This window comes from Lepisosteus oculatus, chromosome 1 (genome assembly GCF_040954835.1).
Source record: "Lepisosteus oculatus isolate fLepOcu1 chromosome 1, fLepOcu1.hap2, whole genome shotgun sequence".
NCBI lineage: Eukaryota > Metazoa > Chordata > Actinopteri > Semionotiformes > Lepisosteidae > Lepisosteus > Lepisosteus oculatus.
The window spans coordinates 16,985,171-16,997,977 of record NC_090696.1 but is presented as its reverse complement, the minus strand read 5'-3'; the positions used below and the strand labels follow the sequence as shown (position 1 = coordinate 16,997,977).

The window sequence follows — 12,807 nt, the reverse complement described above, 5'->3', positions numbered from 1 at the left end:
TTCCTCCCTAGAGCTACAGACTTACAAAGTTATCTGCAATCATATTTAAGGAGTGACACCAAAGGATCGTTTAAGAGGCGGATGAGGCAGGAGATGAGCACACACACAATGCCAGCCAGGCCTAACCTGAGAGTACAGGCAGCTGCAGATGGCTTTGCTGTAAGATGTCGTAATGCTTGACGCTCAGGCACAAGTGCTAGGGTGAGGAAACCTACATTGTATCTGCCTGTACTGACAATCTCATTATCCTGAGAGCATTAAGCTCCTTTTCTTCCAGCATGTAGGAGTAAAACTGACTCGCAGCCAACATGCAACAAAGATCTTGTCAGAAAAACACCACCCCGCTTGTACTTGCGTGCTTTGGCTGCAAGCCGGCACAGTGGTGCTATAAACCTGTGCAGCGTGTAAACAGCTGCCCCGGCCAGACCGTGCACACTGCAAGCTCAAATCAGCACCCCCCAGAGTGCAACAGCACTCCCAGCTCTTATGAACCCCTCTGGCGTTTCGAATATTGCAACTTGGCTGTTGGATTACATGTGGCGCGGGCTGTAAGGAGGTGCAACAATGACACTTTTGAGCTTCGGAGTCTGTGCTTCAAGATTAATCACGCATGAGCAGACTGTGATTCATCAAAAAAAATCGTTATGAATACATATTCTGTTTCTGCAGTGATCGCAGGCATCAAAGGACTGTTAATTTCTCATGATGGCCTCCTGCACGCATGGGGGACAGAATACTTTCCCCAAAGTCTCGTTCACCAGAGCTGAAAGCGGTTTATTAATGAGGTTCTTGACTCCGTTGAATCACATGGCCGCCTTGTATGTTTTTCCAAATACTGCACAAACAACACACCTTCATAAATACAACAGCTACCAGCCATCTGCATCAGCCTCAGAACCTTTTCAGCCACCCTCGCTGGGATGCTCTCCAAATCGGCAGGACTCGAGACCTTCAGCGAGGTCTAATTAAAGAGGGTATTAGTCATTACCCAGCCTGCTCTTGGTGTACTGCGCTCCCACGAGTCAACATGCTAGCGAAATACGCATGTTTATCCTGTCAACATCCCTGCCTCTGCTTCTGACGAACCACTCGCAAATTAAATTTCGGCAAACAAACTGCCAAATATTCCCCTGGCCATTACCAGTCATGGCCTCCTAATAATCCCCATCTCTGAACTGGCTTCATCACTCTGCTCTCCTCCCCACTGATAGCTGGTGTGTGGGGAGAGTACTGGAGCAGGTGGCTGCTATCACATCATCCAGGTGAGGCTACACATTGGTGAGGGTGGAGGAGAGTCTTCATTACCTATAAAGCACTTTCAATTATTACTATTGTTATCATTATATTAAACCTGTTCCTACACATTCTGAAAACCTCAGATCTGGGCTACTACTGCTCCCCTTCCCACTTCTTCAGAAGCAGAGACTGGACACTCAGGCAAGCTGCTGCGCTGATCCGTGAGGCAAAGACAACTGAAGACAACAAAACCGGTTTCATTTCAGTCACCTTTTGTTTTGTCGAACTTCAGCTTATGTTTTGGAATGCAAAAGAAGTACAAGGTCCCAGTACGCTGCTATGAAGGATATACTGTATAATCAGAACTCTATGGCGCTGCTTTTTCAAAGGCACGTTATTTTTTGAAAACATCAGGGAAAACCCAACCCTGGCCATAATCAAGTGAGCTTTGCAAGCTCCGGTTCTTTGCAGGCGCCTCGCTCAGCGTCGGCCAGAGCGCTCAGAATCAGCTTGCATGTGGAACAGGGACAGCCCTGGCTCAAAGCCGTCTGAGAACGTACCCTCGGCCTGCGTCTGTGCGTGCTTGAGCCTGGGCGCAGCACGGTGAGAAGCAGCAGGCTGGAGGGTCAGATCCCAAGCTGCGGCAGGCTGGAAGCTGTGCTTATCAGAACGTGTCTGAAGCCGATTGTTCTTCCAGCACCACTGTGATAAGAGAGGGGGTGTGAGGCTGGCTGCTCCTGACGCTGGAGTGCACTTTAGACCTCTTGCCAGGGCTCGGCTGCTGCGCCTGGAATTTTACAGCCCAGACAGAAGCGGAGGAAATTACTGGGCACTAATTACAGCAGAGGGGAGGAATGAAAAAAACAAAGCAAGACCTGCACTTCCAGAGTCAACAAAGCTCGGGCAGGGCAAACAGAACTCGGGGCTCGACAATCACCGATACAGCAAAACAGCATGAGCCCGTCCCTCCTTATCCCCGCTGGGATCCCTCTTGATGGGATTTCGGACTCAGTTTAAGCCTTTTTTTACCCTGGTTTTCAATCGTTCCATTTCTAAAGCTGAAACCTCACAGACCCAGACTCAAGGCAGCCGAGCGTCTGCAGCTGTGGTCTGGGAAACTACAGCGCTCCTCTGATTGAACATGCTGTGGCTTTTCAACACGTCAACTTGCAAAATCCAAGCACACAAACCAGTGAGGACCTTGTGACTCTCCAGCACAAGGGTTCAAAAGCACTGATTAGGAGGCCTAATGAAAACTGAGATCTCTTCAAGCCTCCTTCCATATCTTCAGAACTGTGGTTCACCATCCTGGGCCTGGAGTAGCCCTGCATCCTCTGGTTCTTATACCAGCCGATAGATCAATACCCAGCAGACACAGAGATCCAGGGCCAGAACCGGAACCCAGAATCACTGCTTTAGAGGAAAGGCACAAAATCGTGACCGGAAAACAGGCCCATCTTCTCTTGATGGCAGTCAGGCTCTGCAGACAACGGATGGGGGCCTGCTGGAGAGGCTGTGCTTGGATCCCCCAGTGTCGTTTCCACGGCAACACTCACCTGTCTCATTGTGTCCTGGGCGTCCAGCTCCTCTGGCAGGGGAGTCTGCAGAGAGAGATGCACAGTGTTAAAACATTACAAAATAGCTAATATCTCTCATTACCAATACTCAATATTGTCTAAAATTAAAAAAAGGACATTGATTTAGCCTTAGCAGAATGTTAAGTCAGTTTTTGCTAACGACGGACTTTTCCCGAGACCACTGCTGTCTCCTAGAACACATCTCTGATCTTCACACACTTGTTCACAAGAGCCGTAGCTCATGAAGTAGGAGGGGGTGAACAACAATTTCAACTTTAAACAAGCAAGATGGGAGCCCAAGGACTGGTTAGCGTGCTTTTGCTTAATTTCCTTGGAAGGTTTATTTTTCTAAAACACGATTGCCTTCTCCCAGCCCCCTCACCTCCACCCCTCTTCCCCGATATCCCCGTCTCCCTACTTCCGGAAGGGCCGTCCAGCTGTGCACCCAAGTGGGATGCACATCTGGAATGACCTCACACGCTGTCCACGCTGTCCACCCTGTCTCTGGTGCTTCAGTGCATCCTCAGTAAAGACCTCCCACATCTCTAACAACAACATCCCTGCTCTAACACCACACTGCTTCTCCATGAGTGGTGCAGGAAGACTTTTATGATTTATTTACCAGTTTCGCAGTCAGCCTTATCTAAATCATTTTGAATGTCATCATAAAGTTTGCAAATGAGATGGGGTCATTCAGGGACAGCCAGCCCAGGGGTGTCAGACTCGGCTCTTGGAGGGTCTGGTGTCCTCTGGTTTCTCTTCCACCAGTGCGCCCAGTTAGAAAGTGAGCCTTAAGGTTTCATAATTGTAAATTTTCTAAACTGTCTCAAAAGTTTGTGTTATAGGTGACCATACTTTTAAATCCAGAGCAAGTTACAAAGTATGCAGAGTTTACGAATGTTCTCAGTCTCTGCCAAGTTTGTACACTAATCTCTCTGCTTCCCTCCCCTTAGGTCAGCTCTCACCCATGTGTACCACAAAAAGGTTGTATGCAGGCACAGAGAAGGATGGTTTTCCATTCACTACCTCAATATTTTTCCCCAGATAGCATGGAGCATGCATAGAATAAAGATTTGGCATCAGCACTGAAATGTTTACCAACATGCGAGGATAGGGAAAATGTTCAGGTGTGTACAACTAAAGAGGCATTTCACGAATCCATCTGTCAAGAAACAGTTTCCACCAGAAAACCTTGAATGTGTGTCCTGTACGTTTCTTTCAACTTTGAGTCACTAGGATACTGTATATTAACTGCGGGAAAATAAAGTTAGTCAAAATCAGAATGAAGAAATGCCAACAACCTTGCTGCAGATTCAAGGTGCCAACCAGTACTTCATACTCAATTATGTGATGTCTACCAATGCTGCACACACTGAAGAAAGCACATGCTGTATTTGCTCAGCACATGAGAATTATTGGATAGTTTGCAAGATTGTAAAAGACAAATGCCATAAGCATCTATCGAACATTACCATTATCTGTCAGGTGTTTACCTATTCTTGAAATATAACTAAATCATTTGGAATGTCATCTGCTGCTTCTTCCTCTCTAGTTCTATTGTAAATGAAGCCGGAGCATTTGCTGTTGAACGGGCACCTCAGATAGGCTTAGGAAACAGGAGGGCAGGTGGGCGGGTGCAATGGGCACTGACTTCAATTCCAGACAGGGGGTGCTGTCTGTGTGGAGTTTGTATGTTCTCCCCATGTGAGTGTGGGGGTCTCCTCTTGGGTGCTCCGGTTTCCTCCCAAAGTCCAAAGACATGCTGGGAGATTAATTGGCATCTGGGAGAATTGGCCCTGGTGTGAGTGTGCGTGTTCGTGTCTCTGTGTGCCCTGCAGAGGTTTTAGAAAATGTCTGGACACAGCTCAGGGAACCTTACAAAGGAAAGAGGAGGCCATTCAACTCATCTAGTCTGCACTCTTTTGAATACCGTCTCAATATCCTTCCAATTTGTTTGTCTCCACAATATGCAAACCTATTCGGAAGGATTGTTTATTTTTAGAAAAGGTTCCTTTCCTGTCGTTCAGCTGGTTGTGTGAAAACTGTCTCTCCCTCTTGTCATGCGGGATTGGAAGTTGCTCCAAGCTCCCTGGCTTAATTTGTTTTTTACCTGTCAAAAGTAGTAATCATTGAGGCGACACCTGCTGTGCTTGTTTTGAAGCTGCAGAACCACCTGATTCAGGCAGAGCCTGACTGTAGTTTACGTTTTTCTCTGGAAGCTTTATTCAGAGGAAGCTTTGCTTAGCAATCCTGTCCCCACGGGTTCGCACAGAACTGTGGAATTCACCGGGGATGTGACAGCGTTTTCTCCCCACCTAAACACCTCAAAAGAAATAAACTAATAAAATCGTACGCTTCATCATGACAAAGAACTACTGCAGTACTTAGCAGTGCTATACACTATTCTTTCCTTCACAATGCAAGACTAAGTCCATCCTAATATGAATTTTCTTGGGGATTATTCCATTTGCTACATTTGAGGTGAGGGGACTTTGAGTGACTGGATAGTTCAAGTGCTCTCTTTTTACGACATGCACCTTCGATTTTTGATGAAGGTGTGTAATGAACATGTTAAATAGGGTGATTACTTTGAGAAATAGGTATAGTTACAATAACGATGCAGAAATAAATGTCAGACATTGTGGTCGGTTCAGAATCACGTCCAATTGAGTCCACTCACCTACTCTGGGTTAAGACTGAGTTATAGCTTAACTCCTGGAACAATGTTCATGTTCTTGCTTAGGAAACGAAAATACAGTTCTTAACAAGACAAACACACTCTCCTAAAATTAATCTGGCACACGACTAACGCAGCTCAGGTTACATGGAAATCTTTTCATGCTCCCATGATTGTGGAGGTGACACGTCTCCTCCACAAATGAGCCGTCCAGTGTTGCAGTGTGTGTTGTTCTTAGCCTTGGGATTTCAAACCGGTTTCATCTTTTCCCGGGATCTTCCCTCTTCACTCGCTAACAGCGGAGAAAGAGAGGGAGGAGGGGATTTCAGGTCACGCAGGAGACAGCAGCCTCCACATGAGAGAAACGAAGGGGGAGTCGCCTGCAGAACAGAGCCCTTTGCAGAGAAGTTGTTCTGTAGGCTGGCTCTCTGCCTCCAGCTGTTCAACACAATGCTCCCCCCCGCCCTCCCCCTGTGTTGACGGAACAAACTCTGCTGGGAGAGCCCAGTCTCTAGCTGTCAGGAGTGGGCAGACCCTGGACTGCCACAGCTAATAACCTCCTTACTCCTGGCAACAAGAGTTTGGCTCCGACGGCCTCTAGATCTAATGAAGGGCTTCAGTATTCTGCTACTTTTAACCTCCAAACTTCCCATGAAGTATATACACAAAAGCAACCACAAACAGTATAATTGTGCAGTTCTTCAGCTGTACTTCCATGTCTTTGATATAAGTGTCTTGTGCATATCCGACTCCATCAGGAACTGCTAAATGCACAAGCTCATGCCGCCAGCCGCAATGGGGTTTGCGTCAGCTCCGTTTCGTGCTTGGTGTTTTGTCATGGTTGTATTAACTCTGAAGCCAGGCAATGGCAGGGTTTCCGTATCATGGTACTGTTTATACCCCCCGTGGTGATAAGGATGCAGACAGTAAGGAAGGGGAACTGTCCGGCTATAGCAGAATAGAACAGGCTGATATTGCTTTGAATCAGACTAGACAGTGAGTCTAAAGACAAACCATGTCCTTGCCTTGAAAACATCAACTCTGAGAACACAGCATCGCTGAGGTTTCAGGCATTCTAATTTTAGAAAAAAGCTGCATACTTGCTCTGTTCATTTAATGGATGTCCTTTGAAGGTCATTCGTCACACTAGGACTCACTGTCTCTCTCCAGAGGACAGTGTAAACACATGACGTGTTGCGCCAAGCGCAGTTGCTCAGCTGGTTACCAGCGGTAAATGAGTACATCCTCAATTCCCCTTTTCCAGAGTAATTTTGCTGTTAAAAATATCCCCAGTTTCTTTAGCCTCACAGTGACTTTTGTGAGTGGGTAGCACTGAGAGACCCAGTTTCAGAGGAACACTACTTCTGGAAGGTTTTAAATACATTTGGTATCAGAGCCGCAAGGAACAGATATTCAGTTGTTTGAAATGCATGCAGCAGGACGCGTGATACCCAATGAATCGGGGAGAGATGGCACAATTTCCCTGCAATTGAGTGTAGATAGCTAAACAATTCCAGAAGTACCTACTGGTACTCCCCAGGATATTCAGCACGTGTTCTTCGGTTCTAGGTCTTAATCTACTCAGTTGGAGTCATTCTAAACCCTTTCCTGTAAAATGCCACACAAATCATTAGAAGACTCCAGCATGGGTGTTCTCATGCAGGAACTAGCACTGGGTTTTGGGTGGGAGACAGGGTGAGCAAGTCTGTTCTCAGCTTTTTAAAACTCAGAATAGGTATTACTTTACGCAAAGGGTTGTGGGAGTATAGAACAAGCTACCCAGCCATCTTGTCAAAGAGGAAACCCCGAGATCTTTGGATCAATAAGCTATCAAATGGCCTCCTCACATTTAGAATCATTCTGATATGAAACCCACAGGCACAAAGCTAGGGTCCAGGCACAACTAGGGGACTAGATGGCTGTTAGACTGAGCAGCAAGGCTCAGGGTTCAGTCCCTCCCTGGGCCACTCAGGAAGAGTGCTAGACTCCCCATCTCCCCATCTCCGCACTCCCCCCTGACAGGAGTGGCTTTACGGCCTCTCTGTGCTGGGCTCGACTTGGGCTGCAGGTTACACAAGGATACGGCCGCATGCGGTGATCATTGAACTGGGTTTTCAGCCCACAGGACACTGCGAATTTAATACAGTTCATCGGCTTTTAGTATCTTTAGTAACCCTTCCTGAGAAAAGGTCCAGTCTGAAAAATGATTTTTTTTCATGCAGTAGCAGAGAGGGTTGTGCAAGGAAAGGTGTATTCTGGCGGCAATAGTATTCTCAGTTAAAAAAAAAATGTAGGTATGTCCTCTCTTGTACTGTGGCATCTCTGTGAGCATGACAAATAGTTGTCATGTCTGTGTCGCACACAGCAAGCCAGAGGAGGCCTGGTAAGCTTTAGCTGCTCAGTGATTTTAGGTCATAATTGACACCTGGGAAAAGGCGTGCCCTTAAACACAGTCTAATGGCATAAGCACTCGAGTCATTACGCAGGTATGTGCCACTCAGCTGTTTTGCACGTTCCAAACCAGATTCCTCAACGCTGACACCGCCAAGTAGACTCCTAGGGCTGTGTGCCAGGAGTCCCAGATTTTTTAGGTGTCTCATCAGGAGACTGCGGAGATCCGATCGGAGGGGCAGGGCCGGGCCTGCCACAGGTGACGCGCAGCCTGACGCCAGCAGAAGCCTTCACGCCGTCCTCGGGGTGGCGGCTTTCGAAGAAAGGCGTGGGCTCCGCCAGCAATTCAAGTGCGTCATTTCACCTCGACATGAGAGCTGTCAGAGGAGCTCTGTCGCTCTTCTCCGTTAATATGGAGGCGAAAAGCAGGAAGCACAGAGCTACTGGAGATCCCCAGTCAAGCTCCTGTCAGGACCCACGCAGACGTTCAGCTGAGACAACAGCCCAACACAATCTGCCTCCAAGGGTATGAAGTAGATATTCCACTGAGTGTGCAGCATGTGAGTACTCGCTCTCAGTGAGGAAACAAGCAACTAACCAGGACCCCCCACTTGATCTTTATAAAGATCACTTTATTGGCCATATACAATTTCTTGTATCAGGAATTTGTGGTGGGGTTAGATAGATAAGACTTTATTAATCCCATAGGGAATTAATAGTTCTGATCAGGTTCTGATGTTTGCTTCCCCCTGTGAGCCCGTAAAGGTAGCAGATCGGTTTTAAAGGCTTTTCCCCGCTGGGGTTTCCGAGCCCCAGGTTCAGCTTGGAGTGTGCGCTCTCTCGCTGGCCCCCCGCCCCACGGCGCCTGCCCACACCCTGGGGAGTCTTCCCAGGTACCTTCATCACTCACGATTTAGCGTGGTCCCAGCATCTAACTGGAGCTACAAAGAAGGCACAGCAGCGCCTTTCTCAAACAGGTGGAAGAATTTGGTCTGTCTTCAGATGTCCTGACCACATTCTCCAGGTGCGCTCTTGAGAGTGTGCTCATGTGTGGGATTACAGTGTGGTCTGGCAGCAGCTCGTTGTCTGACTGGAAGGGGTCACAGGGGGTGATCAGGTCGACCTCCGGTAGTCCATCACTGGAGTACAGCTCCTCTCTGTTGTGAACATTTTTACAACTCACTGTCTCAGGAAGGCTGGAAGTATCGCTAAGGATACCAGCCATCCTGGTTTCTCACTTTTCTGCCCCCTTCCCTCTGGTAATCGTAAGGCATGAACTTCCAGATTCAGAGACAGTTTCGTCCCACAAGCTGTCAGATTCCTACCCCTGGCTCACAGTGATGTGTTTTTTTAGGTTGTATGTTATTTAACTTGTAGCTGCTGCTGCTCAGTGTTTATGTTTTTGCAGATTCCTTTAATGTCTTTGTATAGGAGCCTACATGCACATAAGCATTTTACTGCACTTGTGCACATGACAAATAAACTGAGCTGAGCTGAGAGGCAGACCCGAGTGGGTCTCTCATCTCTCAGCCCCTCTCATCTGCCCCCGACCGAGCAGGACGAGCCCGGGAACGGGGGAGTGAGGAGGAGGCAAACTTTCCACCCCCTGTGCTTTATCATCTCGCACTTCAGCGGGAGCCAGCAGGGCCCAGTGAGGAGGTGGCTGCTTGCACCATGCTGCATTCGAGCACGAAAGCTGCATTCAGAACCCCCGACTGACGACTGATGCCATTGCCATGTCTAAACTTACAACACAGACCGTACTGCTTTTACAACAGGCCCACAACCTGCTCCACTAACACCCGCCTTGATCAGCTCTCATCTCTGCCACAGTAGGTGCTAAAGGGCTTGGCTTTATGCCGTACTTGGAAGTGTAAACAAGAAGTCAGTGTAGATTAACCATTTCTTAGCCGGAGTGCTGACTCCTTCCACGCGTTGCCATCGTATTCTCAGATTTCAGCAGGAAGGGAAATGGAACAGCGTGCGTTTATTATCCAGTGCCTCAACAACAAACGACAGCCTTCGCTCTTAAGACACACAGGCAGATGAGCGAAGGCGCTTTGGAATAGAGTATAATACTCTCAAGAAGACCGATCGCAGGGCTGTCAAACTTATAGACCCTGAGGTGTGCACGTCCGATTATCTTCAACAGTGCAAGGCGCACGGGAAAGTCTGCAAAAACACTGGACGCTGCAGAATAAATAGTTCGGAAATGTCATCATCGTGCTTTGTTTTTTCCCCGTGTTCTTTCTAATTGAACTTATCTCATGCAACTGTTATAATCGCGATACTATCGTTTTCAGTTTATTAACCACAAATTGCTTGTTTTCCCTACAGTCTAGTGCAGGAATGCTCTAGGAAAACACTGACAGCGAGGCAAACATCGGAAAGTAACCCAAGCGCGTTAGAGGTGGCCACATCAGCGTAAACTAAGGACCTATAAAAACGACCTGCACACAACATAGACGCGGTGTTATTAAAAATGAACGATGTATTGTAGGACATAGAAAATGGATGTGATCGTAAGCTGAGAGTTTCTGAAACTGTCGGGGCTTCTTTATACGGTAGGACTTGTAATGCGCTCCCGCCCCGGTGAGGGTTTCAGAACCGATGTGTTAGTTGTGGTTCAGCTGCTTCAACTCGGGCATTTAATTCCCAGATCGAAAACACCTGCTCGTCCTAAGAGCGCCTGCGACAGCAGCACGACGTCGTGGAGAAGAATCTGAGCAGGCAGCATACTGTTTACGTACCCTTCGCAAATACTCCAAGGCAAACTACGGAGACTTGCACCTTTTTCTGAACGTCACATAACTAATTGGGTCAAGTGAACGGTTTACCTTATCCGTGATTGAAAGCTGGTTCCGACACAATTTAGTATCTTCGCCGCTCCTAAATAAATCCCACACCAGACAAAATGCGTAATGTGTGTGGTGTTAGCGGGAAGCAGAGGACAGACTGCGATTAATCCAATAATTCAAAGTAAAACGTACCCAGCTGATCCCGCGGATGGGTGAGGTGTCCGTCTCCAGCGTGCAGCGGTCTGGGTAGACACGGTAATTGTGACTCCGAAACAAATGCATTCTGGCGTCTCTTGCGTGAAAAACTTCCCCAGTTTTTGTTAACACCCGCATCCGACGTTCTTCGTGGGCACAGGGCGCCCGTGTGGCAGTGTCTCGCGGCGGGGGGACGTCCTGGCGCGGCAGGGTGTTCCACGGGGCGCCCGCATCGCCGGCAGGTAGACGGGACTCCGGCAGAAGTGTCTGCGCACTCGGCACAGCAGACTGGACGCCAGGGGCCGCTGCCGCTGCCTTTCCCGGCCCACACGCCTTCCCACCCGCCGCCTAACACACTCGCTCAGGCTCCGCTCCGCCGCGCCGAGCAACGCGAAGCACAGTAGGCGAGCGAACTGCGTGGAGGTCCGTCACAGGCGTCTTCTAATTAAAGAAGCGCCGCGTTTGGAGCTAAACGTCCCCTCCGTCGCCTCTCCGGCAGGTTGTAGCACGGGCTTGGCAAGATTAAAGCGAAATCTGGAAAACCTGTGAAAGCAATTCTTTGAAGTTCGTTCTGGAGGGCTGGGTTCCAGACAACACTAAATAATGCTTAACTGCAGCGGCAGAGCGATGCCTAAAGAAACGCTTTACAAAGGAACCACCTCACTACTTTCTCTGTTCAGCGGCTATATACATTGGTCGCGCTTTTTGCAAACGACAAATCCCAGTAATTTCTTAATTTATGTGTTATACTCTAATGAGAGCTGTTTCCATTACATACTTATTACTGTTAGTTGGCCGCTATATATATATAATGTTTATATCGAATATCTACAAAACGTGGTATTTCGAGACGCGGGAGTTTGAACTATTCCCTTTTCGCGTTCACGGGAGTTTAAAGGTGTCGACAACCTTGATGCCAGCAGCCTTAGGCGCTCAAGAAAAAGGGCAAGAAAAACACCAAATCGTGCAGGGAAATTCCACGTTACTCCTTTCCAGTTCTCGGCATCCAGTGCTCCAGTAACAGCGAGGCTCCGCTGCTGACAGAAGGCGAAAGGACACGTCCAAGAACCAGCGCAGAATTCGTCTGAATTCAGCACGTCCTGAGCTGATCTGCTGCTGCAGATGCGGAGTAAAGATGTACAGTAGACAACCGCCTGCGGGGGGTATCCGGAGCTCGTAACTCTCTGTACCTCAGACGCACACCCTGTACCAAGCAGAGCAAATATTTACAGGGCGAGCTCGGCCGCGGGACGCCGGCGCTCGGAGAAGACTCGGCCCCCACTCCGAAAATCGCCTGTTGTTGTTCTTTGCACTCTACCTGTTGACTCTGTCTTTCTTTTGTTATACAATTGTATTGTTGTTGTTGTTTTTTTTTCTTTGTACTACTTATGTCCGAGAGCTAGCTAAATAGCTTTTCGTTATACCATATACCTGTATATGAGTATAATGACAATAAACTTGAACTTGTGAGTCTGACTTGTGAAAAGTGCTCACGCGTCACGCGTGAAATGCCCGCTGGAGCTGAAGAACTAGAAAGGCGAGTTGTGGTCTGGCGAGCTCCCGCGCACTTCTAAAATTTTACACGTGAAGCTGAAAGCTATTTTTTTATTACATTTTCGAAAAAAAGAGACGATCCCCCTTACTGGCATGTTCGGTTGAAGCACACATCTAATGCGTACCCCTAGAAAGGCGGTTGGTAAAATGCAACTTATGTTTATCCCCCGACATCGAAGATTTCAGAGGGGTACATTTTCTAGGTGTTGTGATAGGTAGGGCCATTTGCTTTGACAAGTTGAGATGTTTTAGACGGACCCGTGCAGCTAGAATGGAGTGGCAGCCCTGCAAGTTGAAACGAAGTTATCGCAGTAATTAAAGGAAAACTGGCAACCCCCCCAAGTATGCAAGTACTTTCCCTGGTCATCGTTCACCCCGC

General features: G+C 48.1%; 1 protein-coding gene across 4 annotated transcripts in view; it reads right to left on the bottom strand.

Annotated features, from left to right (window-relative positions):
- rapgef3 (Rap guanine nucleotide exchange factor (GEF) 3) overlaps positions 1-12,807 on the bottom strand; it is a 45,191-nt gene that overhangs the window by 29,938 nt on the left and 2,446 nt on the right. The window contains exons 2-3 of one of the 4 annotated variants that reach the window (XM_006629357.3): positions 10,872-11,417; positions 2,793-2,837 (exon numbers count right to left, since the gene is read on the bottom strand). In XM_006629357.3, the coding sequence (XP_006629420.3) occupies positions 2,793-2,837; positions 10,872-11,012 (186 nt within the window). In that variant the 5' untranslated portion in view covers positions 11,013-11,417. Of the gene's footprint in view, positions 1-2,792; positions 2,838-10,871; positions 12,310-12,807 lie in introns of those variants that run through there. The other 3 variants (XM_069183245.1, XM_069183134.1, XM_069183201.1) reach the window with 3 other exon arrangements.